The sequence below is a fragment of the Equus caballus genome, chromosome 15 (assembly GCF_041296265.1).
Source record: "Equus caballus isolate H_3958 breed thoroughbred chromosome 15, TB-T2T, whole genome shotgun sequence".
Lineage (NCBI taxonomy): Eukaryota > Metazoa > Chordata > Mammalia > Perissodactyla > Equidae > Equus > Equus caballus.
This window is the reverse complement of record NC_091698.1, coordinates 14328176-14355995: the sequence shown is the minus strand read 5'-3', so window position 1 is coordinate 14355995 and position 27820 is coordinate 14328176. Positions and strand designations below refer to the sequence as shown.

The 27820-nt window shown below is 39.2% G+C and overlaps 1 protein-coding gene across 6 annotated transcripts in view; it reads left to right on the top strand.

Moving 5' to 3' along the window:
* The window catches only part of LOC111772037 (myosin phosphatase Rho-interacting protein-like), a 93064-nt gene that overhangs the window by 15663 nt on the left and 49581 nt on the right, over window positions 1-27820 (top strand). The window contains exons 1-3 of one of the 6 annotated variants that reach the window (XM_070234966.1): window positions 71-163; window positions 2164-2198; window positions 3237-3272. The exons of 4 other annotated variants lie outside the window; for them this stretch is intronic. In XM_070234966.1, the coding sequence (XP_070091067.1) occupies window positions 94-163; window positions 2164-2198; window positions 3237-3272 (141 nt within the window). In that variant the 5' untranslated portion in view covers window positions 71-93. Of the gene's footprint in view, window positions 1-70; window positions 164-2163; window positions 2199-3236; window positions 3273-9250; window positions 9361-27820 lie in introns of those variants that run through there. One more of the 6 variants, XM_070234969.1, reaches the window with a different exon arrangement.

Below are 27820 nucleotides of genomic sequence, written 5' to 3'. Positions count from 1 at the left end.
TCTAGTTGTGAGTACCTCTGGTTGTGCTATGTGGGATGCCGTTTCAGCATGGCCTGATGAGCGGTGGCATGTCTGCACCCAGGATCCAAACCTATGAAACCCTGGGCCACCGAAGCAGAGCACGTGAACCCAACCGCTCGGCCACGGGGCCAGCCCCCATATGGTATTTCTATTTTTACTTTTTTGATAAATCTCCATGCTGCTTTCTATATTAGCTGCACCAGTTTGCATTCCCATCAGCAGTGTAGGAGGGTTCCCTTGTCTCCACATCCTCTCCAACATTTACTGTTTTTTGTCTTGGTGATTATAGCCATTCTAACAGGTGTAAGGTGGTATCTCATTGTAGTTTTGATTTTCATTTCCCTAATAATTAGTTACGTTGAACATCCTTTCATGTGCTTATTGTATATCTTCTTTGGGAAAATGTCTGTTTGTATCCTCTGCCCATTTTTTGATCAGGTTGTTTGTTTTTTGGTTGAGTTGTATGAGTTCTTTATATATTTTGGAGATTAACCTCTTGTCAGATATATGATTTGCAAATATTATCTCCCAGTTGGTGGGTTGTCTTTTCATTTACTTCATGGCTTTCTTTGCCTTGCAGAAGCTTTTTAGTCTGATTTAGGCCCATTTGTTTATTTTTTCTTTTGTTTCTCTTGCCTGAAGAGACATAGTATTTGAAAAGGTCCTTCTAAGACTGATGTCAAAGAGTGCACTACCTATGTTTTCTTCTAGGAGTTTTATGGTTTCACATCTTACCTTCAAGACTTCACTCCATTTTGGGTGATTTTTGTGTATGATGCAAGATAATGGTCTACTTTCATTCTTTTGCATGTGACTGTCCAGTTTTCCCAACACCATTTATTGAAGAGACTTTCCTTTCTCCATTGTATATTCTTGGCACCTTTGTCAAAGATTAGCTGTCCATAGATGTGTGGTTTTCATTCTGGGCTTTCACTTCTATTGCATTGATATGTGTGCCTGTTTTTGTACTAGTTACCATGCTGTTTTGATCACTGTAGCTTTGTAGTATGTTTTGAAGTCAGGGATTGTGATGCCTCCAGCTTCGTTCATCTTTCTCAGCATTGCTTTAGAAATTTGGGGTCTTTTGTTACCCCATATGAATTTTAGGATTCTTTGTTTTATTTCTGTGAAGAATGTCATTAGGATTCTAACTGGGATTGCATTGAATGTGTAGATTGCTTTAGGTATTATGGGCATTTTAACTATGTTTACTCTTCAGATCCATGAGCGTGGAATATCTTTCCCTTTCTTTATGTCATCATCGATTTCTTTCAATGATGTCTTGTAGTTTTCAGTGTATAGATCTTTTACCTCCTTGGTTAAATTTATTCCTAGATATTTTGTTCTTTTTGTTGCGATTGTAAATGGGATTGTATTCTTGAGTTCTCTTTCTGTTAGTTCGTTATTAGAGCATAGAAATGCAACTGATTTTTGTAAGTTGATTTTGTACCCTGCAGCTTTGCTGTAGTTCTTGATTAGTTCTAATACTTTTCCAATGGATTCTTTAGAGTTTTCTACATATAAAATCATGTCATCTGCAAACGGGGAGAGTTTCTCTTCTTTCTTTCTAATTTGGACAACTTTTTTTTTCTTGCCTAATTGCTCTGGCCAAAACCTCCACTACTATGTTGAATAGGAGTGGCAAGAGTGGGCACCCTTGTTTTGTTCCTGTTCTCAGAGGGATGGCTCTTAGTTTTTCCTTGTTGAGTATGATGTTGGCTGTGGGTTTGTCATATAGGGCCTTTATTATGTTGAGGTACTTTCCTTCTATACCCATTTTATTGAGAGTTGTTATTGTAAAAGGGTGTTGGATCTTGTCAAATGCTTTTTCTGCATTTATTGAGATGATCATATGATTTTCATTCCTCATCTTCATAATATGGTGTATCACATTGATTGATTGGTGGATGTTTAACCATCTGTGCATCCCTGGTGTAAATCTCACTTGATCATGGTGTATAATCTTTCTGATGTATTGCTGTATTCGGGTTGCCAATATTTTGTTGAGGTATATCACGTTTTCTTTATTCACTCATTGTAAAAGGAAGTTTGGATTGTTTCCCCCTTTGGCTATTGTGAATAATGCTACCATAAACATCAGTATCAAATATCTCTCTGAGACCCTGCTTTCTTTTGTTTTAGGTATGCATCCAGAAGTGGAAGTGTTAGACCATATGGTAATCCTATTTTTAACTTTTTGAGGAACCTCCATACTGTTTTCCACAGCAGCCACACCATTTTACATCCCCACCAACAGTGCATAAGTGTTCCCTTTCACCACATCCTCACCAGCATTTATTCCTGTCTTTTTATCATAGCCATTCCAACAGGCAGGAGGTAATATCTCATTGTTGTTTTGATTTGAATTTCTCTTATGATTTGTGATGTTGAGCATCTTTTCATATGTTTGTTGGACATTTGTATATCTTCTTTGGGGAATTGTCTATTCAAGTCCTTTACCAATTTTTTTAATGGACTTATTTGTTTTTTGGTGTTAAATTGTACAAGTGCCTTATATATTCTGGATATTAACCCCTTATCAATATATGATTTGCAAGTATTTTCTCCTATTCCATAGGTTGTCTTTTTTTTTTTAAAGATTGGCAACTGAGCTAACAACTGTTGCCAGTCTTCTTTTTTTTTCTTCCCAAAGACCCCCCCTACATAGTTGTATATTCTAGTTGTGAGTGCCTCTCGTTGTGCTGTGTGGGATGCTGCCTCAGCATGGCGTGATGAGCGGTGCCATGTCTGTGCCCAGGATCCGAACTGGCGGAACCCTGGGCCATGGAAGTAGAGCACACAAACTTAACCACTCAGCCAGGGGGCCAGCCCCAATAGGTTGTCTTTTCATTCTGTTGATAGTTTCCTTTGATGTGCAGAAGTTTTTAAGCTTGATATACAGTCATGCATTGCTTAAAGATGGGGAAGTCTGAGAACTGCATCATGTGGTGGTTTCCGAGTTGTGCAAAGATCATAGAGTGTACTTACACAAATCTAGATGGTATAACCTACTACACACCTAGGCTGTATGGTATTAATCTTATGGGACCACTGTTGTACGTGTGGTCCGTTGTTAACTGAAACGTTGTTATGTGGCACACAACTGTAGTCTCATTTGTCTATTTTACTTTTGCTGCCTGTGCTTTTGGTGTCATATCCAAGAAACCATTGTCAAATCTAATGGCCTGAATCTTTCCCCCTATGTTTTCTTCTAGGAATTTTATAGGTTTAGGTCTTTAATCCATTTTGAGGTAAGTTTTGTATATGGTGTAAGTTGAGGGTCCAACTTCACTATTTGCAAGTGGATATCCAATTTTCCTCACACCATTTGTTGAACAGACTTTCTTTTCCCCATTGTGTAGTCTTGGCATCCTTGTTGAAAGTTATTTGGCCATATATGCAAAGGTTTATTTCTGGGCTTTCTTTTCTGTTCCATTGGTTTATATATCTGTCTTCATGCCGATGCCACATCATCTTGATTACTGTTGCTTTGTAGTAGTTTTTGAAATCAAGAAATGTATAGTCTTCACCTTTGCTCTTTCTTTGTAAGATTGTATCGGCTATTCAGGGTCCCTTGAGCTTCCATGTGAATTTTAGGATTTTTTTCTATTTCTGCGAATAATGATGTTGGGCCTTTGATAGGGATTTCATTGGATTTGCAGGTCCCTTTGGCTGGTGTGGCCATTTAACAACACTAAGTCTTCCAGTCCATGAGCATGGCGTATCTTTCCATTCATTTGTACTTTCTTTTAGGAATAGTTTCTAGATTTCAGTGTACAAATCTTTTGCCTCCTTGGTTCAGTTTATTCCTTAGTATTTTATCCTTTCTGTTGCTATAGTAAATGAGATTTGTTTAAAATTTTTTTTGGATTGATCATTGTTAGTGCATGGAAATGCAAATGATTTTTGAAAAATTTTTATATTAAGGTGCTATGTGGTATTCTGTTGTCTGCATAGCACAATTCACTTAACCGGTGTCCTGTTGAGGAATATCTATGTTATTTACAAAGCTTTGATGTTACAAACAATGCTGCAGTGAATGGTCTTGTGAACATCTCATTTTTCACATATATCTGTTGGGTAAATTCCTACAAGTTAAATTTCTGGATTAAAGGATATATGCATTTAAAAATTTCATAGATATTGCCAAAGCATTATGATTTTGACATAAAATAGTCACAATTTGTGATGGTATTTATTACAAATTATGAGAGCATCTATTTTCTCCTCCAATTTGCTCTTTTAAGGGTAATTTACTTTGTCTTTCTTCGAAAGCAGATTCACAAATTACACCTTTATGGTCAAGAGTCCAAGAAAGGGTTTTATGTTGATTTCTGTGGCAATTTGATGAAAAATATGAAAGCGATATGGGCCAGTGAACTTTTTCTAAAATATAGCTGAAGGAAACTCATTGAGAATCATCTACTAAAAGTGATGTATGTACAATAATCCATCAATAAAACTTTGTTAGTCATCCTTTATTGGACTTGTCTTTCTTATGATTCACAAATTTTAAAAATTCTGTGATTATCAATTTGTTATTAAGATGTTTCTCTATTTGTGGAATTTGTCATTTAATGCTGTTTAGTGTTAAGGAGTCTTGTCAGCAAGAACTAGTTTAAAAGTCATGTGCTGTCATGTAATGGAGTGGCTCTCCTGTCAAATTTATTGCATTTCCCAAGGAGGAAAATATAACTTCTGCAAATTGTATGTTTAAGTGACATTTAATGTATGGAAGACAAGAATAAAATCAGTATACCAGATACAGAAGTCTAGTTTGTATATTTGGCAATGGTACTTGAATACTTGACAGAGGACTTGAAATGTGTAAAAGCTTCTCTTGATTAAAAAGTTGCCTGAGTCTATCAGATTATCAAAGTGTTCCATTCAAGAAAGGCTCATCACTTGCTATTCCAGTAGAAAGCAGCAACCCTGTCACCTAAACACAACAGGAGGTCTTGCAAATTTCAATAAAAGTAAATGGAATGGACTAAAACATGTATGGCAGAATAAAATTGGAAATAAAATTTGAGGCCATTCGATTTTAGAGAACTGATTTGTGACTTGCAGAGATTACCAATCGACAATTAACTTATAGAACATGAAAGTTGGAGAGGCTTTTAGAGCTCATCCAGCCAAACCTCTGTAATGAGGAGAAAATAGACCTAGATTGGTTGTTCTGTGAGCTAAATATCACATCAGACTGGGGAAAAGGTCGATGTGTATGTGTATTCCAAGTGGCAGTTTTGGATTTATTCAATATTGGAAGAATTGTATGCAGATCTCAAGTTGGTCTTATGTTACACACACACACACACACACACACACACAGGCATACATTGGGGATATTGTGGGTTTGGTTCCAGACCACCACGATAAAGCAAATAGCACAATAAAGCGAGTCACAGGAACTTTTTGGTTTCCCAGGACATATAAAAGTTATGTTGACACTATGCTATAGTCTATTAAGTCTATTAATATTAAGTGGCATTATGTCTGAAAATATATACATGCCTTAATTAAAAATACTTTATCGCTAAAAAATGCTAACCATCATCTGAGCCTTCTGTAAGTCATAATCTTTTTGCTGGTGGAGGGTCTTGCCTCAATGCTGCTGGCTGCTGACTGATCAGGGTGGTTATTGCTGAAGGTTGGGGTGGCTGTGGCAACTTCTTAAAATAAGACAACAGTGAAGTTTGCCACATTGATTGATTCTTTCTTTCATGAATGATTTCTCTGCAGCATGTGATGCTGTTTGATAGCATTTTACCCACAGAACTTCTTTCGAAATTGGAATCAATCCTCTCAAAGCCTGCTACTGCTTTATCGACTAAGTTTATGTAATATCCTAAATTCTTTGTTGTCATTTCAATAATCTTCACAGCATCTTCTCCAGGAGTAGATTCCATCTCAAAAAACCACCTTCTTTGCTCATCCATAAGAAGCAACTCCTCATCTGTGAAAGTTTTATCATGCGATTGGAGCAATATAGTCACATCCTCACGTTCCACTTCCAATTCTAGTTCTCTTGCTATTTCCACCACATCTGCCGTTACTTCCTCCGCTGAAGTCTTGAACCCCTCAAAGTCATCCATGAGGTTTGGAATCAACTTCTAAACTCCTGTTAATGTTGCTATTTTGACCTGTTCCCATGAATCACAAATATTCTTAGTGGCATCTGGAATGGTGAATCCTTTCCAGAAGGTTTGCAATTTACTTTGCCCTGGTCCATCAGTGGAGTCACTAACTATGGCAGCTATAGCATTACAAAATGTATTTCTTCAATAATAAGACTTGAAAGTTGAAGTTAGTCCTTGGTCCACGGGCTGCAGAATGGATGTTGTGTGAGGAGGCACGAACACAATATTAATCTCGTTGCAATCTCCATCAGAGCTCTTGGGTGACCAGGTGCATTGTCAATAAGCAGTAATATTTTGAAAGGAATCTTTTTTTCTGAGCAGTAGGTCTCAATGGTGGGCTTAAATATTGACTCAACCATGTTGTAAATAGATGTGCTGTCATCCAGGCTTTGTTGTTTGATTTATAGAGCTTAGACAGAGTACCTTTAGCATAATTCTTAAGGGTCCTAGGATTTTCAGAATGGTGAATGCGCATTGGCTTTAACTTGAAGTTACCAGGTACATTAGCCCCTAACGAGAGAGTCAGCCTGTCCTTTGAAGCTTTGAAGCAAGGCATTGACTTTTCCTCGCCAATTATGAAAGTCCTAGATGGCATCTTCTTCTAATATAAGGCTGTTTTGTCTACATTGAATATCTGTTGTTTAGTGTGGCCACCATCATCTTTATCCTGGTTAGATCTTCTGGAGAACTTGCTGCAGCTTCCACGTCAGCACTTGCTGCTTCACCTTGCACTTTCATGTTATGGAGATGGTTTCTTTCCTTGCAACTCATGGACCAACCTCTGCTAGCTTCAAACTTTTCTTCTGCAGCTTTCTCACTTCTCTCAGCCTTCGGAGGATTGAAGAGTTAGGACCTTGCTCCGCATTAGGCTTTGGGTTAAGGGGATGTTGTGGCTGGTTTGATCTTCTATCCAGACTACTAAACCTTTCTCCATCTCAGCAATAAGGCTCTTTCGCTTTTTTATTTGCGTGTTCGCTGAAGTAGCACTTTTAATTTCCTTCAAGAACTTTTCATTTGCATTCACAGCTTGGCTAATTGTTTGGCATAAGAGGCCTAGCTTTCAGCCTGTCTTGGCTTTTGATATGTCTTCCTCACTAAGCTTAATCATTTCTAGGTTTTGATTTAAAGTGAGAGACATGCGACTCTTCCTTTCACTTGGAACACCCATAGGCCATTGTAGGGTTATTAATTGGCCTAATTTTAATATTGTGTCTCAGGGAATAGGGAGGCCTGAGGAGCGGGAGAGAGAAGGGAAATTGCTGTCCGAACACACATCTATTCAGTTTGCTGTCTTATGTAGGTGAGGTTCGTGGTGCCCTAAAACAATTATAGTAGTAATCTCAAAGACCACTGATCACAGATCATGATAACAAATATAGTAATAATGAAAACATTTGAAATTTTGCGAGAATTTCCAAAATGTGGTGCACAGATATGAAGTAAGCAAATGCTGTTGGAAAAATGGCACCAACAGACTTGTTCAAGGCCACAAACCTTCAATTTGTAAAAAGTGCAATGTTTGAGAAGAGCAATAAAGTGAAGCGCAATAACACGAGGTAGGTCTGTGTATATGTTTGCTTTTTTTTTTTTTTTTTACAGATTTTCTTTTTCCTTTTTCTCCCCAAAGACCCTGGTACATATTTGTATTATATTCTTCGTTGTGGGTCCTTCCAGTTGTGGCATGTGGGACACCGCCTCAGCGTGGTTTGATGAGCATGCCATGTCCGCGCCCAGGACTCCAACCAACGAAACACTGGGCCACCTGCAGCGGAGTGCGGGAACTCAACCACTCGGCCGTGGGTTTATGTTTTTAAGCATTGTGGCATGCTGACTATTATATATAAAACATCTAGGAAAGCAAAGAACTCGAGAACCTGGAATATAAGAAAAAATATACAATATGGCCATACAGAGTAGTGATTAAGAGGGCAGTGTCTGATCTGAATTTCAGTTCCATGACTGTGGGACTTTGTGTCTTGGTTTCCTCATCTGGAAAATGTAGCTAACAAGCGTTTATCTGCCTCAAAGGGCATAAGGATTACATGAGATAACCCAGATAAAGGCTTAGTATAGTAATATACTAATATTATAGTATTCATATATAGTATTATTCTATAGTAAAATATTATTGTTTTGTCAGTAAGTCCAAGAACAGAAGACGGGTCAAAAAGCACTTTCCGAGGGGCTGGCCCCGTGGCTGAGTGGTTGGGCTCGCGCGCTCCGCTGCAGGCAGCCCAGTGTTTCGTTGGTTCGAATCCTGGGAGCGGACATGGCACTGCTCATCAGACCACGCTGAGGCAGCGTCCCACATGCCACAACTAGAAGAAACCACAACGAAGAATACACGACTATGTACCGGGGGGCTTGGGGGAGAAAAGGGAAAAAAATAAAATCTTAAAAAAAAAAAAGCACTAGCACTTTCAGGTCAATGGGACTGACCTGGACCCCCCACGACAAGGTAGACGGGATGAAACGACGCAGACCGCCTTAGCAACAGGCCCCCAACGAAGGTGTGTCTCCGCGGCCAAGAAGCGCCTGCGCCGCGGCGGAGGGAGCCCGTGGACAACGGGACGCGGCAGAGGGAGGCCGCGCCACTTCTCCTGCCTGAGCCTCGGCCCGACAGAACGGCTGTCGTAACCGGGCGCCGGGAGCGCAGAGCGGCGCCCTCCGCTCGCTGAAGCCGACAAGGCGTTGAAGCGAAACCGTGACTGCTGAACCCCTGAGGTAAAACAAGCCCGTCTCCCGGGTCCCGGCTGCCGGGCCTCCGCGCCCTCTGAGTCGGGAAGCGCTGGCGTGAGGGCAGAGGCTGGCGTGTTGCTTGGCGGAGAGAGGCATCCTTTTCCCTTTCGGGGAGGCGGCTTCGGCGCTCGACTCAGGCCGGGGTGGGGGTGGCGTGGGGGTCGCTCCCTCCAGCCTCCTCGGCCGCCGCGGCTCAGCCGCCCTCCTGTCTTGATTCTCCGGAGCTGGTGGGATTGAGACTCCCAAGCCGGAGGCGGGTGTTGGTGTCCCGGTCATTCCTCCTAATCTTGGGGCCTGGAAACTGCGTGGGGCTGCAGTGGGGGTGGGGGGTGGGAAGCGGGGGAGGGGCGGGCGAGCGGGCGGGAGGATGCGAGATCCTGGGACGGCTTCGTGGCGTTTCGGCTGCTGGAGACGGGAAGTACCCCGGCCTTGCGGAATGTTTTCTTCGGCAGCCCGTGGGGTCAGTCCGTGTTTTGGGGGTGAGTGGGAGGGCTTGCCTGGAATTTCCATTGTTTCTGTGCGCCGATCCTGAAGGATATCCTTGGGTCTACCTCGAGGCGGGGGATACTAACGCAGGGTTTTCCTCCTGGAGGACTCGTGTGCGTTAGTTTTTGTGAAGTCCGGCTTTAGTGGGTGGGAAGGCAGGCCTCAAATGTTTCTCCGCTTTCTGGGCAAATTTCGAGCAAAAGTAATTAGAGCCTATTTATTTCTTCCACGAGGGATGGGGAGCTGGTTAACGTGGGTTGATGGGAAGTAAGATTTATTGCAAGGGAAGCTGTGCCTGGCAGGCCACCTCTTAGCCATCAAGTGCGTTTGGAGGCTGTTTTTCTCTTGTGCTGCTTATTTTTTCTTTTAAAGATTGTATTTTTCCTTTTTCTCCCAAAGCCCCCCGGTACACAGTTGTGTATTTTCAGTTGTGGATCCTTCTAGGTGTGGCGTGTGGGACGCCGCCTCAGCGTGGATCTATGAGCGGTGCCGTGTCCCCGCACCCAGGATTATGAACCGGCGAAACCCGGGGCCGCCGAAGCGGAGCCTGTGAACTTAACCATTCAGACACAGGGCCAACCCCAAGTACTTCATTCCTTTTTAGGACTGAGTAATACTCCTTTGTGTGGATATCCTACATTTGTGTATCCATTCACCAGTCGATGGGCATTTGGTTTGTTTCTCCCTTTTGGCTATGGTGAATAGTGCTACTATGAACATTTATGTACATTTTCTTGTTTGGACATATGTGTTCATATCTCTTGGATATAAACCCAAGAGTGGAATTGCTGAGTCATAATCATAATTTATGGTAATTCTGTGTTTAACTTATTGAGGAAATGCCGAACTGTTTTCTACAGTGGCACATCTTAACATTGCCATCAGCTATCTTTGAAGGTTTCAGTTTCTCCAGCTCCTTGTGTTTTCTGGTGTTTTAAAAAAAAAATATGGCCATTCTAGTGGGTGTGAAGTGATATGTCATTGTGGTCTATTTTATTTTTTTTTATTTAAGCGAGTTTATTTAGAACCTGTTTAAAAAGACCAATTAATACTCAGTATAAAAAAACAATTTCAACCAAGATATTTTTAGTATGAGATTATAAACGCTGTAAAATGTGATTAGGGACTGGAGACGAGTAGTGAGAAATAATTCGTATTAATTTTGAATGAAATTTACTATGTACTATTTATTAAAATAAAAGTTTTGGAGATTCTTTTACATATTTGCGAATGTCTGTGCATTATGGGGAACCCAACTTTTCTCTCATAGCATAAGGGGAAGTATAGCTTAATGGTAATAAAGACATGGGTTAAAATCTTAATTGAGTTCCATGCTTGCCTTGGAAACTCAATCTCTGAATCTTGATGATTACCTCTACCGAAAATGGGTATTAAAAGTAAAGAAGTAATTGGAAGTCAATATTAAATAAGATAATGTCGTGTACATTTTAAGAGTTCAATATTATTATTGATCAGAGTAGATGTTCTAAGGTGGGATGTTGCAATTTCATAAGGTGCTGTCTTAGTAGGAGAGAAGGCCATAGAGGAAACAGGAGCTCCCATCTTGTAGGACCTGCAAGAAAACCTTAAGGCTTTGTTTATTTAATTGTAATAAAATTTATAAAACATAAAACGTACCATTTTAACTCTTTTTAAATGTACAATTCAGTGGCGTTAAATAATTCGCATTGTTGTGCAGCTGTCACCTCCATCCATCTCCAGAACTTTTTCATTGTCCCAAACTGAAACTCTGTACCCATTAAACAATGGCTCGCCAATCCCCTCTCCCCCCAAACCTGTGGTAACTACCATTCTATTTTCTGTCTCTGTGAATTTGACTTTTCTAGATACCTTTATATAAGTGGAATCGTGCAATATTTGTCCTTTTGTGTTTGGCTTATTTAACTTAGCATAATGTCCTCAAAGTTCATCCATTTTGTAGCATGTATCAGAACTTAATTCCTTTGTAAGGCTGAATAATATTCCATTAATTGTATGTATATACCATGTTTATCCATTCATCTGTTGATGGACATTTGGTTTGTTTCTATCTTTTGAGTATAGTGTGTAGTGCTGTTGTAAACAGTGGTGTAGAAATGTCTGCTCGAGTCCCTGCTTTCAGTTCTTCTGGGTGTATACCTAGAAGTGGAATTCTATCTGTAATGTCTTGCGGAACCAACAAACCGTTTTTTACAGCAGCTGTACTATTTTACATTCCCTGCAGTGTATAAGCATTCCAGTTTCTTCACATTCTTGCCAACAATGCTTTTTATTTCATTTTTTTGATAATAGCCAACCTAATGGATGTAAAGTGTTATCTCATTGTGGTTTTGATTTGTATTTCACTAATGATTACTGATGTATAGCATCTTTTCACGTGCTTATTGGCTGTTTATGTATCTTCTTTAAAGAAATGTCTATTGAAGTCTTTTGCCCAATTTTAAATTAGGGTGTTTGGTCTTTTTTGTTTAGTTGTAGGAGTCATTTATAAGTTCTGGATATTAATCCCTTATTAGATACATGATTTGTGAGTATTTTTTCCCTTTCTCTGGGTTGTCTTTTCACTCTCTCGGTTGTGTTCTTTGATGCACAGAAGTTTTCAGTTTTGATGAAGTCCGAGTTATCTATTTTTCCTTTCGTTGTATCTGTATTTGATGCCATCCAAGAAATCTTTGCCAAATCCAAAGTTATGAAGATTCATCTCTATTTTCTTCTAAGGATTTTATAATTTTAGCTCTCTTATATTTAGGTCTCAATCCATTTTGAGTTAGTTTTTGTACGTGATGTGAGATAGGGATCCAACTTCAGTCTTCTGCACGTGGATATACAATTCGCCTAGCACCGTTTGTTGATGAGACTCTTCTTTCTCCATTCAGTGGTCTTGGCATCCTTGTCCAATATCAGTTGACCCTAGATGTATGGTTTTATTTCTGGGCTGTTCTGTTTTGTTCCATTGGTCTCTGTCTATCCTTATGCTAGTACCACACTGTTTTAATTACTTCAGCTTTGTAGCAGGTTTTGAAATTGGGAAGTGAGAGTGTTCCAACTCTGTCGTTCTTTTTCAGGATTGGTTTGGCTGTGTGGGATCGCTTGCATTTCCCTGTGAATTTTTGGATTGACTTTTCTACTTCTGCAGTAATAGCTGTTGCAATTTTGATAGGGATTACATTGAATCTGTAGGTCACTTGGGGAATATTGCTCTCTTAACAATAGTAAATCCTTCAGTCCATGAACACGGGATGCCATTCTGTTTATTTAGGTCTTCTGTAATTTTTTTAAGCAATGTTTTGTAGTTTTCATTGTTTGAGTTTTGAAGCTCTTTGATTAAATTTATTCCTGCATATTTCATTCTCTTTTTTTAAAAATTTTTTGTTGAGTTAATGATAGCTTACAATCTTGTGAAATTTCACTTGTATATTATTGTCTGTCAGTCGTGTTGTAGGTGCAACCCTTCACCCTTTGTGCCCACCCCCAACCCCCTTTCCCCTGGTAGCCACTAATCTGTTCTCTTTGTCCACAGGTTTAAATTCCTCATATGAGTGGAGTCACACAGAGATTGTCATCTGGCTTATTTCACTTAACATAATTCCCTCAAGGTCCATCCATGTTGTTGCAAATGGGACGATTTTGTTCTTTTTTACGGCTGAGTAGTATTCCGTTGTATATATATTATATATATTATCCAGTCATCTGTTGATGGGCACTTAGGTTGCTGCCACATCTTGGCAATTGTAAATAATGCTGCAAGAAACTTCAAGCTCTCTGGATAGATACCCAGTAGTGGAATAGCTGGATCATATGGTAGTTCTATTTTTAACTGTTTGAGGAATCTCCATACTGTTTTACATAGTGGCTGCACCAGTTTGCATTTCCACCAACAGTGTATGAGGGTTCCTTTTTCTCCACAACCTCTCCAACATTTGTTACTATTTGTTTTAGCTATTTTTGCCATTCTAATGGGTGTAAGGTGATATGTTAGTGTAGTTTTGATTTGCATTTCCCTGATGATCAGCGATGGTGAACATCTTTTCATGTGCCTATTGGCCATCTGTATATCTTCTTTGGAGAAATGTGTGTTCATGTCTCCTGCCCACTTTTTGATGGGGTTAATTTTTTGTTGTTGAGTTGTGAGAGTTCTTTATGTATTATGGATATTAAGCCTTTGTCAGATGTATTACTTGCAAATATTTTTTTCCCAGTTATTGGGTTGTTTTTTTGTTTCAATCCTGTTTTCCCTTGCCTTGAAGAAGCTCTTTAGTCTGATGAAGTCCCATTTGTTTATTCTTTCTATTGTTTCCCTTGTCTGAGAAGACATGGTGTCCAAAAAGATCCTTTTAATACTGATGTCAAAGAGTGTACTGCCTACATTTTCTTCTAGAAGCCTTATGGTTTCAGGTCTCACCTTTAGCTCTTTGATCCATTTTGAGTTTATTTTGGTGAATGGTGAAAAACAATGGTCAATTTTCATTCTTTTACATGTGGCTTTCCAGTTTTCCCAGCACCATTTGTTGAAAAGACTTTCTTTTCTCCAATGTAGGCCCTGTGCTCCTTTGTCGAAGATTACCTGTCCATGGATGTGTGGTTTTATTTCTGGGCTTTCAATTCTGTTCCATTGATCTGTGTACCTGTTTTTGTACCAGTACCATGCTGTTTTGATTACTGTAGCTTTGTAGTGTGTTTTGAAGTCAGGGATTGTGATGCCTCCAGCTGTGTTCTTTTTTTCTCAGGATTGCTTTAGCAATTTGGGGTCTTTTGTTGCCCCATATGAATTTTAGGATTCTTTGTTCTATTTCTGTAAAGAATGTCATTGGGATTCTGATTGGGATGGTGTTGAATCTGTAGATTGCTTTAGGTAGAATGGACATTTTAACTATGTCTGTTCTTCCAATCCATGTCCACAGAATGTCTTTCCATCTATTTATGTCGTCATCCAGTTCTTTCAGAAAAGCCTTGTAATTTTCATTGTATAGGTCTTTCACTTCCTTATTTAAATTCACCCCGAGGTATTTTATGCTTTTTGTTGCAATTGTGAATGGTATTGTATTCGTGAGTTCTTTTTCTGTTAGTTCGTTACTAGAGTATAGAAATACTACTGATTTATGTAAATTGATTTTATACTCTGCAACTTTGCTGTAGTTGTTGATTACTTCCAAAAGTTTTCCAATGGATTCTTTGGGGTTTTCTATATATAAGATCATGTCGTCTGCAAACAGCGAGAGTTTCACTTCTTCTCCCCTCCCCCCCCATTTGGATTCCTTTTATTCCTTTTTCTTGCCTGATTGCTGTGGCCAGGACCTCCAGTACTATGTTAAATAAGAGTGGTGATAGAGGGCGTCCTTGTCTTGTTCCTGTTCTCAGGGGATGGCGCTCAGTTTTTGCCCATTGAGAATGATGTTGGCTGTGGGTTTGTCATATATGGCCTTTAGTATATTGAGGTAGTTCCCTTCTATGCCCATTTTGTTCAGTTTTTATCATAAATGGCTGTTGGATCTTGTCAAATGCTTTCTCTGCATCTGTTGAGATGGTCATGTGGTTTTTATTCCTCAGCTTGTTGATGTGGTGTATCATGTTGATTGATTTGCGGATGTTGAACCATCCCTGTGTCCCTGGTATGAATCCCACCTGATCATGATGTATGATCCTTGTGATGAATTGCTGTATTTGGGTTGCCAAAATTACGTTGAGAATTTTGGCATCTGTATTCATGAGTGATATTGGCCTGTAGTTCTCTTTTTTCGAGCTGTCCTTGTCAGGTTTTGGTATCAGCGTGATGTTGGCCTCGTAGAATGTGTTACGAAGTGTTCCATCCTCCCTAATTTTTTGGAATAGCTTGAAAAGGATAGGTATTAAATTCTCTCTGAAAGTTTGGTCGAATTCCCCAGGAAAGCCATCTGGTCCTGGGGTTTTATTCTTTGGGATGCTTTTGATGGCTGTTTCAGTCTCTTTTCTTATGATCGGTCTGTTCAAATTGTCTGCTGCTTCTTGAGTGAGCTTTGGGAGGTTGTAGGAGTCCAAGAATTTATCCATTTCCTCTAGGTTATCCATTTTGCTGGCATATAGTTTTTGTAGTATTCTCTTATAATCCGTTGTATTTCAGTAAAGTCTGTTGTTATTTCTCCTCTTTCATTTCTGATTTTGTTTGTTTGAGCTTTCTCTCTTTTTTTCTTTGTAAGTCTGGCTAGGGGTTTGTCAATTTTACTTATCTTCTCAAAGAACCAACTGTTTGTTTCGTTGATCTTTTCTACTGTCTTTTTTGTTTCAATAGCATTTATTTCTGCTCTGATTTTTATTATTTCTCTCCCTCTGCTGAATTTGGGCTTTGTTTGTTCTTTCTTTAATCCACTTAGGTGTAGTTTAAGATTGCTGATTTGGGAGTTTTCTTGTTTGTTAAGATGTGCCTGTAGTGCGATTAATTTTCCTCTTAATACAGCTTTTGCTGCATCCCATATGAGTCGGTATGGCATGTTATTGTTTTCATTTGCCTCCAGGTATTTTTTGATTTCTTCCTTATGATTCATTGCTTATTCAATAGCGTATTGTTTAGTTTCCACATCCTTGTGCCTTTCTCAGCTTCTTTCTTGTAATTAATTTCTAGCTTTACAGCATTATGATCGGAGAAGATGCTTGTTATTATTTCAATTTTTTAAAATTTGTGGAGGCTTGCCTTGTTTCCCAACATATGATCTATGCTTGAGAATGTTCCATGAGCGCTTGAGAAGAATTTGTATTCTGCTGTTTTTGGATGAAGTGTTCTATATATGTCTAGTAAGTCCAACTTTAGCTTTTTGTTTAGCTCCACTGTTTCTTTGTTGATTTTCAGCCTGGATCATCTGTCCATTGATGTGAGTGGGGTGTTGAGGTCCCCTACTATTATTGTGTTATTTTTGATATCTTCTTTTAGGTTTGTTAATAGCTGCTTTATGAACTTTGGTGCTCCTGTGTTGGGTGCATAGATATTTATAAGCGTCATTTCTTCTTGATAAAGTGTCCCTTTGATCATTATATATTGTCCCTCTGTGTCTCTCTTTACCTGCCTGATCTTGAAGTCTGTTTTGTCTGATATAAGCATTGCGACATCTGCTGTCTTTTCTTTGCTATTAGCTTGGAGTATTGTCTTCCACCCCTTCACTCTGAGCCTTTGTTTGTCCTTGGAGGTGAGGTGTGTTTCCTGGAGGCAACAAATTGTTGGATCTTGTTCTTTGATCCATTTTGCCACTATATGTCTCTGTATTGGAGAATTCAGTCCGTTTACATTGAGGGTGAGTATTGATGCATGAGGGATTAATGCTGTCATTCTGTTGCTGGTTTTCCTGTGTTTCCTTTGTTTCTCGTCCTGTGTGTTTTAGCCTACCCATTGACTTCTGCAATTTCTTTTGCTGGGTTTCTTAGATTTTTCCTTATTTATGTTTTGTGTCTCTGTTCTGATTTTTAGTTTAGTGGCTACCCTGAAGTTTGTATTCAGAATCTCATGTATGACATAGTCCATTTTCTGGTGGTCACTTACTTCCTCAGCCTACGCTGTTTCAGTCCCTTTCCTCCTCCCCTCCTAAATTATTATTTTCGTCTCTTATTCCAACTTGTGATGAGTGATAAGATTGTGTTTGCTTTTGTGATTTCCTTCCCTTTATCTTAATGCTATAGTTGGATATTTGCTATCCTATTCAGATTCTATCTATTTGTCTCCCTACTCTGTGTTTTGTGACCCCTTACTCCCTTTGTTTCTTTTTTCAGGTACGAGAACCTTCTTGAGGATATCTTGTAGTGGAGATCGTGTGACTACGGAGTCCCTCAGCTTTTGTTTGTCTGGAAAAGATTTAATTTCTCCCTCATATCTGAAGGATATTTTTGCTGGATAGAGTATTCTTGGCTGAAGATTTTTATCTTTTAAAGTTTTGAATATGTCATTCCATTCTCTCCTAGTTTGTAAGGTTTCTATAGAGAAGTCTGCTGAAAGTCTGATGGGGGTTCCTTTGTAGGTTATTTTCTTCTGCCTTGCTGCTCTGAGTATTCTTTCTTTCTTTCCCTTCATTTTTGCCGTCTTTACTACTATGTGCCTTGCAGTAGGTCATTTTACATTGACTAATCTAGGAGATCTGAAAGCTTCCTCCACACACATTTCTCTCTCAATTCCTAGATTTGGGAAGTTCTCTTCTATTATTTCATTGAGCGCACTTTCTGCTCCATTTTCTTTTCCACGCCCTCAAGAATCCCGATGATTCTTAAGTTGCACTTTCTCATTGAGTCAGCTATTTCTCTGAGATTTTCTTCAGTTTTTTAATTCTTAGTTCTCTTTCTTCCTCTGGAGCCATTCAGCCTATCTTCGATTATGCTAATTTGCTCCTCTGTGGTGTCTACACGGGCATCAGGGAATCCGTATTCTGTTTTATCTGATCTGTTGTATTTTTCATCTCTAGTATTTCTAGTTGATTCTTCTTTATAATTTTGATCTCTTTTGTCAAGTAATTCCAGAACTCGTTGACTTGTTTCTCTATATTTCCCTTTACCTCATTGACTATTTTGAGGATAGCTATTTTGAATTCCTCTTCACTTAGTTTACCCACTTCCAAGCCCTCAGGACCTACTTCTGTATTTTTATTGTTTTCCTTTTGGACTGGAGCTTTTATAAATTGCTGGATGGTAGAGGAGCGGTTTTTGCACGCTACTATTATTCAGCTGCAATTACAGCCTGTCGCCACTAGATGGGGGTCGAGAGGCTTCTTTTCTGAGCCTGCGCCTTCAGCCAAGATGGCAGCGCCCAGCGTGGGTTGGGGGAGGAGGGGCACTTTCATTCACGCTGACCTGGATTGGGTCCGCTCTCACTTTCTGGTCTCCTGGGGCCCTGGCTTGCTGGGGCTCCCGTACGCAAAATGTTTCCCCTGTTAGAGGGTTTCGCTGCATGGGCGGTGGGAGTCCTGGATGATCCCCTGATGTGCGGCCCCTCCCCCGCTTCTTCCCTCACCTGCGGCAGTGATCCCAGTCTCTAGGGGAGTGAGCGAAGTTCTCTCCTATCCTCTTCCAGTCCCTCCAAGGCCGGCTGCAGCCTCTCCGCCTTCCATCGTTTGGCTGCTGTCAGTCTCTCATGATTTCTGTTATTAGGATTGTTTTTTTGGTTGGAAAGCAGTTGCTCTTTTTGGTTGTACTTTGGAGGGGAGAAAGTCCTGGGTGAGCTCACACCGCCATGTTGCTGACGTCCCATATTTCATTCTTTTTAATGTTATTGTAAATGGAAGTGTTTTCTCAGTTTCCTTTTTGGATTGTTCATTGCTAGTGTATAGGACTATAACTTTGACTTTTGTGTGTTGATCTTATATCCTGAAACTTTGCTGAATTCATTTATTAGCTCTAGTAGCTTTTCTGTCGATTCTTTAGGGTTTTCTCTATATAAGATCACGTCCTCTATGAGTTACTTCCTCCTTTCCTATTTGGATACCTTTTATTTATTTTTCCTTTCCTATTGCTGTTGAATAGAAGTGGCAAAAATACATTCTTGTCTTGTTCCTGATCTTATGTGGAAGGCTTTTAGTCTTTCACTATTAAGTATGATGTTACCTTTGGGTTTTTCAAAATTCTCTTTATCAAGTTGAGGAAATTCCTTTGTCTTCCTAGTTCTCTGAGTGTTTTTATCGTGAAAATGTGTTGAATTTTGTCAACTGCCTTTCCTCTTTCAATTTAGATGGCTATGTGATTTTTCTGCCCTTTGTTTATGTGGTCTGTTACATCAATTTATTTTTGCTTCACTTCGTATTCCTTGGATAAATCCCACTTGGCCATGGTGTATAATTCTTTTAATGTGTTATTGAATTCTGTTTGCTAGTATTTTTGCATCAGTGTTCATAGGGAACATTGGTCTGTAATTTTATTTTGTTGTGCTGTTTATGTCTGACTGTGGTATCAGGGTACTACCAGCCTCATAGAATGAGTTAGGAAGTATTCCCTCCACTTCTATTTTTTGAAGAGTTTGAGAGGGATTGGTGATAATTCTTCATTAAATGTAAGGTGGAATTTACCAGTGAGGCATCTGATCCTGGGTTTTTCTCTTTTGGGGGTGTTTTTGATTAGCAACTCAAGGAAAGAGTTTGAATAGTTATAAGCCAAAAAATATATATATTAGTTTTGGTATTTACCTATGTAGTTAGTTTTACCATTGTTCTTTATTTTACAGTATAGGTCTGTGTTACACTGTGGTGTCCTTTGATTTCAGCCTGATGGACAGCCTTTAGCATTTCTTGTAGGGCATGTATACTAGCAACAAATTCCCACAGGTTTTGTTTTTTGGCACATTTCTTCTTCATTTTTCAATGATACGTTTGCTGGATATAGAATTCTTGGTTGTTAGGACTTTTTCCCAGCACTTTATGTGTTTTTCACTGTTATTTAGTCTCCGTGGTGTTCAACTGTTAATCTTAATGAGGATCCCTTGTAGTTGTCACTTCTCTTGTTGATTTTGCTATTTTCTTTGGCTTTTGACAGTTTATTTATATTTTGTCTCAGTGTGGATCTCTGTTTATCCTACTTGGAGTTTATTGAGCTTCTTGGATGTGTAGATGCATGTATTTCATGAAATTTAGGGAGTTTCTGGCTATTGTTTCTTAAAACATTTTTTGTGCTCCTTTTTCTCTATTCTTTCCGTGGCTCTTATTATGCATGTGTTGGTATACTTGATGGTGTCTCTGATGGTCTGTTCATTTTTCTTCATTCTTCTTTCTGTTCCTCATACTGGGTAACCTCAATGGGGCTATCTTCAAGTTTACTGATTATTTCTTTTCCCTGTTCAAGTCGTCTGTTGAACCTCTATAGTGAATTTTTTTTGGTCAGGAAGATTGGAGCTAACATCTGTGCCAGTCTTCCTCTATTTTGTATGTGGGATGCTGCCACAGCATGGCTTGATGAGTGGTGTGTAGGTCTGTGCCTGAGATCTGAACCCGTGAACCTCGGGCTACCGAAGCGGAGTGTGAGAACTTAACCACTTTGCCACTGGGCCAGCCCCATGAAGTTTTCACTTCTGTTATTGCGCTTTTCAGCTCTCAAATTTTATTTGGTTTCTTTATGTAATTTATTTTTCTGGATTTTCTTACCTTGGTAAGATTTCCTTGTTTCCTTTAGTTCTTTGTTCATGGTTTCCTTTAGCTCTTTGAGTGTATTTCAGACAGTTGATTTAAAGCCCTTGCCTACTAATTCCAACATCTGGGCTTCCTTAGGGACAGTTCTGTTAATTTCTTTTCCTGTGAATGGGCCATACTTTCTTGTTTCTTTGTATGCTTGTAACTTTTTATTGAAAATGGACATTTTGAATATTGTAATGTGGTAACTGGAAAACATCCTTCTCCCTCCCCAGAGTTTGTTGCTGCTGCTTGTTGTGGGTTGTCGTTTTTGCTTGGTGAACTTTCTTATTTCTAGACAGACTATTTTTTGTCTTGCGTGGACACTGAAGAGTTTGTTCTGGTAGCTTACTGGTCTGTTAGTGGTTTAACAGAACTTTCCTTAAATGCCTAGAAGCAAAAACAAAAACCCAAACAACTCTCCCACTCTTGGCAGATTGGCTCAGTGTTGGGGCACTTTGCAGTGCTTAGCCAGTTCATTTAAGACTCTTCCCTAGCCCTTACTTCTTGATTGTGTGGAGGCTAGAGGTCAGCTAGAGGTGAATGCTTGTAGCCTTGTCATGTCTTTTCTGAGCGTGTCTCCAGCCTTGGGCGTAGGTGTGGCCTTCCAAATTTCCTGGTATGTGCAGGAGCTTTTTGGAGCCCTTATTCCTTCATGTTCTCTTCCTTCAGCTTCTTTCTTCCCATTCTTTTATGTCTGTTTAGTGCCTGGCCTAGTTGTTATCCCTTGCCCCACATGGCTGTAAGTGGTATATTTGCCTTTAAATGCTTTAGACAAACCCCGCTTGTCTCAGGAACTTCTCCTGAGAAAGTTCTGAGGTGAGTGAACAAAGGTGAACCCCTGCCCTAATCTGTCAGATAACGACCAAACAGGTCAAAACCACAGTTCTTTAATAATAAGGTTGATATTTCCCTCTTTGGCGTCTGCAGGTTGCGCTAGGTATGTGGGCCACTGTCTTCATGGCTGCCACCTAGATGGGGGGTGGGGTATGGTAGGTGCATAAGTTAAAAGACCACAGTGCTCTCATACCAGAGTTTAGCACCTCTTTCTGTTATATGTTCTCCTGGCGATTGTAAGTTTTTGATTAGCTTGTAGAGTTTCAAAAAAGTTGATTCTGATGATTTTTACCAGCATAATTGTTGCCTTAGTGGAGGGATGGAGTTTTGGAGTTGCCTGCTCCACTCTTGTGTATGATGTCATTCCTGGTGTGTTTGTTTTAATCCCTATGCCAGTGCCACGTTTTCTTAACTATTACTTTTTATGAAGTCTTGGTATCTGCTAGGGCATTAATGTCCACACTGTTCTTTGTACTGTATTCAGTTTCATGTGATCAGCCATGGTCTGAAAATATTAAACAGAAAATTCCAGAAATAAAACAATTCATAAGTTTTGAGTCATGCACCATTATGAGTAGTGTGATGAAATCTCATGCTGTCCTGCTCTGTCCTGCCAGGATGTGAATCATCCCTTTGTCCAGCATATCCACACAGTATACACTACCTGCTCGTTAGTCACTTAGTTGCCATTTTGGTTATCAGATCACCTGTTGTGGTATCACAGTGCTTGTGTACAAGTAACCCTTATTTTACTTAATAATGGCCCCAAAGTGCAAGATTAGTGATACTGGCAACTTGGATATGCCAAAGAGAAGCTGTCAAGTGTTTTCTTTAAGTGAAAAGGTGAAAGTTCTCAACTTAATAAGGAAAGGACAAAAACATATGCTGAGGTTGCTAAGATCTGTGGTAATTTTTATTACAGTATGTTGTTATAATTGTTCTACTTTATTATTGTTAACCTCTTACTGTGCCTAACTTGTAAATTGAACTTTATCGTAGGTCTGTATGTATGGGAAAACATAGTATAGAGTTTGGTGCTATGTGCAGTTTCAGGCACCCACGGGGGGTCTTGGAATGTATCCCCTGTGGGTAAAGGGAGACTACTGTACGCTGTGATGTGGCTAAGTACAGTTACAAAGATATGAACCAGGAAATGTGGAAGAACAACAAATTTGCCTTGAAGAGTTGATGGCAAGTATTTTCCAAAGAGAGAGATGACAATTTTGAGTTGGGTCATAAAGCAAGGTGTTGGTGTTGGTTAGGAGGGTAGATATTCTAGGTGGTGAAAAGGGCATGTCTAGAGGCTTGGTAGAAGGGCCCTTGTCTGCCTTGAGAACAGTGAGGCATTGAGTGTGATTGGAGAGGACAGGTGAGGTAGAGTTGAAAAAAAGGAAGGTAGTTGGAGTTGTAACCATGGGCCTACTAGGACTGGTTCACCTGACCCCATCTTATCAACAGAGTAATTAAGAGTTGTGTTTCAGGAACTGAGAGTTCCCCCTTGTCCAGTTCAGGCCGGTTGGGACCACCAGCCCATCAACTGAGCCTCCGCAAATGCTCTAAAAGTGACCTTTTGACGTCAAGGGCTGAAAACTCCACCCTCAGATCATACTCCCACAACCGTTTGAGAACACGTGTCCTATGAAGAGCCGTGAAGCTTGAATACGCTTGCACAAATCATCAGTTATCTCACTTATCCTCACCTCCAATCCTCTGTCTCCATACTTGAGGCCACCCTGCCCTCTGTCCCATACATTTTACCCTAAGCCCTGGATCGGGGAGACAGATCTGAGAGCTTATGCGTTCTGTCTCTTTGCAGGTCGATCTTGCAGTAACGCTGTATTCTTTTATCAAAAGCTGAAGCTGTAATGATTGGCTCTGTATGTGCATCAGGCAAGAGAACCCCAATTTTGTGTGTAACAGGGTCAGATTTGAAAAGGCTTTTTATGCTGTTTCATTTTTTGCCTTTTCATTATAGGAAACTAACAAATACTTTAAAAGTCTTTAGAGTAATATGATCAAGTTTTTTAAAGGAACAGTAATATAGTGAAATGATAAAAAGCAGATGGTTAATATTAAACTCAAGAAGATAACTCTAGCCTATAAAGTAGGAAAATAGGAAGGGATGGAGATTTATGTAAAACTAAAACTACATGTCAGAAGTTGCTCTCAAATCACATCACCTTGTGTGTAGACTTTTTTCATCCTATATTTGTGAAAATTCTTGTATATTATCAACACTGATGATGATTCTTGGTATTTAAAGCAGGAGCAAAGTTGGCAAATGTGCAAAGTTGTGTTTTTTTCAAGCAAGTTATTAGAGTGATATATTGTAAACTGTTATCTGCTTTCTTGGATTGGACCGGTAGTCGGATTAACTGAAACTGTACTCCTATAATAGTTCTGTGCTCTGAGAAAAGGAAAATACTTGAAGAAGAGTTAAAATGCTACTTTTATTTTCTGGTGACTTTTATCGTGATATTATTTCACACTTAAGCATTACAAGACTAGTACAAAGAACTCCTGTTTACCCTTTATCTAGAGTTTTATTGTGAACATTTTGTCCCAACTACTTAATTAGTTGCATTTTTTCTTGTTATATTCATTTTTTTTGTGAACCATTTGAGAGTGAGTTGCAGACATCATGCTCCCTTTCCCCTGAATTCTTCAGTATTTCGGAAGGACAAGAATATTCTTTTATACAAATAACAAATCAAAAATTTTAAATATGTATAATACTCTTATTTAATCCAAAATCCATATTCAGAGTTTCCACTTGCCCTGATGTCTTTTAATTTGGAACAGTTCTTCTGCCTCTCATTGTCTTTCTTAAGTTCGATATTTTTGAGGAGCACAGGCCAGTTATGTTTTCATAAGGTCTCTCAGTTTGGGTCTGTGTGATGCCTCCTTATGATTAGATTAAGGTTATGCACTTTTGCTAGAAATACAACAGAAGTGATACTGTGTTCTTTTTAGTGCATCTTGATAGGAGACACATGATGTCAATTGATCCCAAGACTGGTGATGATAATTTCGATCTCTTGGTTAAAGTGGTATCCACCAGATTTTTCTATGTAAAGTTAATTATTGCCCATTTTTAACCACTAAATAATTTGTGGGGAGATACTGAGACTGTGTAAATGTCTTATTCCTTAATAAACATTCACTTACTAGTTTTAGCATTAATTTATTACTATGACTTTTAAAAAATGTGGTGATTGATTTCATTTATTTTACGCTTACTGGCATTTACAAAGATGCATTTGAAGAACAACATTTTTAAAAGTTATTTTATCGTGGAGAAACGATGATGTAAAACAGTAATAGGTCTCAAATTTGAAAATAAATTGCTATGATGAAACAAATGAGAATGTGGAGTCATAAAATATAATAGAAAATAGGGGTGCATGGGATTCTTGGGATTGCTGATTTCAGGTTGTTAGGATAGATACCCAGTAGTGGGATAGCTGGGTCATAGGGTATTTCTATTTTTAACTTTTTGAGAAATCTCCATACTGTTATCCATAGTGGCTGCACTAGTTTGCATTCCCACCAACAGTGTATGAGGGTTCCCTTTTCTCCACAACCTCTCCACCATTTGTCACTTTTGGTTTTGGATCAGCAATCCCAAGAACCCATGCACCCCTATGTTCATCGCAGCATTATTTACAATAGCCAAGATGTGGAACCAACCTAAATGCCCAGAAACTGACGACTGGACAAAGAAGATATGGTATATATACACAATGGAATACTACTCAGCCATAAAAAAGGACCAAATTGTTCCATTCGCATCAACATGGATGGACCTTGAGGGTATTATGGTAAGTGAAATAAGCCAGACAGAGAAAGACGAACTCTATATGACCCCACTTATAGGTGGAAGTTAACATATAGACAAGGAGAACCAATCAGTGGTTACCAGGGAAAAGGGGGGTGGGGGGAGGGCACACAGGGTGAAGTGGTGTACCCACAACATTACTAACGATAATGTACAACTGAAATCTCACAAGGTTGTAATCTATCATAATCTTAAAAAAAATTATAGAAAAAAGTATAATAGAAAATAATACAAAGCCAACATATGGATAGGTCTATGGAAATTGTGTTAAAAGCCTGCCAATTCCAGATTTGTTCTATTTCTTGTAATTTGTTTAAGAACAGTTTGCAGAAAAATAACCCATGTGTAACAATTTGCTGCTTTTCTCATTTTTTTTTGTTTTTTGTTTTTTGGTTTTTGGTTTTTGTTTTTGAGGAAGATTAGCCCTCAGCTAACTACTGCCAGTCCTCCTCTTTTTGCTGAGGAAGCCTGGCTCTGAGCTGACATCCGTGCCCATCTTCCTCTAGTTTATACGTGGGACGCCTACCACAGCATGGCTGCCAAGCAGTGCCATGTCCGCACCCGGGATCCGAACCAGCGAATCCCGGACCGCCGAGAAGCGGAATGGGCAAACTTAACCGCTGCGCCACTGGGCCGGCCCCTGCTTTTCCCATTTTTGACCTTTGGTTCCCGACCTTTCTCTAGAATAAAAAATATGGATTGTGGGGGAGATTTGTAGGGGAAAGAAAAAGCCCCGACTGCTGAGCCTTTAATGAATTTTTATTTACCCTGCAGTCGTTAAAAACAATATAGACACATTAAATAAAAAAGAACTCTCCAAATCTTGTTAAAGCAGGATTTCTCAGCAGGATCACTGTTGATGTATTGGGCCAGATGATTGTTTGTCGTGGGGGCACTCTTGGGTGCGTCGTAAGATGTTTAGCAGTATCCTTCGCCCCTTCCCCACTATATGCCAGTGATGACCCCATCCGCTGTTGTGATCTCCAAAATAGTCTCCAGACATTGTCACATGTACCCTGGGGGCAAAACTGCCCCCAGAGAGAGCTGCTGTCCTCCAGCAGTGTTTTGCTCCAGCTCCCGTGGTGCTTTAAAATTCCTTGGACATGTGCATGTATAACATTCACATAGTTAGAAATACTTTTGATTAAATTTGAGAACCAGTATTTTCACTTAAAAATGTAGTTTACATAGTTATTTTTTTCATCTTTTTTATTGTAAAAATATACGTAGCATAAAATTTACCATTTTAACCATTTTTAAGTGTACAGTTCAGTGTCTTTAAGTCTATTCATAGTATTGTGTAACCATCGCCACAGTCTATTTGCAGAACTTTTTCATCATCCCAAAGAGAACCTGTGTATCCATTAATCAGTAATTCCTCGTTCCTGCTCTGTCTATCCTCTGTTAATTTCTATTCTGATTTCTGTTTCTTTCAGTCGTTTTTAATCCATTTAGCTATAGCGTAATTTACTCAATTCTCTGTGACAATGGCTTCATTCATTCTTCTAAGGCGTTTTAAAAGGTTATTTCTTTAGTTTATATTCCTAAGAGAGGGATTAGTGAATCAAAGGTTATGACGTTTATGATTCTTCTGTAATTTACCAATTGCTTTCTAAAGGGTTTATATTTATTTACACTGTTAGCATAATGTATGAGAGTACCCATTTCACTGTACCTTCGTTGGGCATTATCTTTTCAGTTCTTGGGTGTAAAATGGTACCTTGCTATAAAGAGGTTAAAGGTGGTTCAACACATTTTACTAATTGCATCTTTTGTGAGATTTGTTCTCTTCTTTGTCCTTGATGTCCTTGTCTATTCCTTTGATGACAAAATTTTTTAAAATGTATTTGATATCTTAATAGAATATATAGATGTTAGTTTTTCATCATATTTCTGGGGGTATTTTTCTTGGCTTGTTTTCCTTTTTATTTAAATTATGGTCTTGAAACTTACAAATATAACTTGGCTTGGCTTAGGTCTTTCAACACAACAGATTATAGTGGGCAGGGATGGGGAATAGCATTCTGTGAAAATCAGAAGTAATTTTTATGTGACTGGAAATGTTCTTTTAACATGTTCATAGTCATGTCTAAGAATATACTGTTTATACTGTTTTACCTTTTTTTTTTGAGGAAGATTAGCCCTGAGCTAACATCTGCTGCCAATCGTCCTCTTTTTGCTGAGGAAGACTGGCCCTGAGCTCGCATCCGTGCCCTTCTTCCTCTACTTTATATGTGGGACGCCTGCCACAGCATGGCTTGACAAGCGGTGCCATGTCTGCAGCCGGGATCTGAACCCGTGAACCCCGGGCCCCCAAAGAGGAACGTGCAAACTTAACTGCTGCACCACCGGTCCGGCTCCTGTTTGCTTTATCTTTAATAATTTAAGTGGATTTTTCTGACTTTCGTTTTATTTCTGGTGTTGTATTTGAATTTGCCATTCCTTTCTCTATAAGAGAGCTCTGCAAGTTTTTATGTAATAATGATTTTAGAAGTGAAATTTTCATGGTTTTGAATCTTATAATGGTATGGATAGTCTTTTGCTTTCTAAGAAATGGCTAAGACCATATGCGTAGATACATTTATTTCCTCTTATTTACTGTATCTCTGTTTTTCAAGAAAAGTACCTGAGGACAGGATTTTTCCTCCATGTGGACGCTA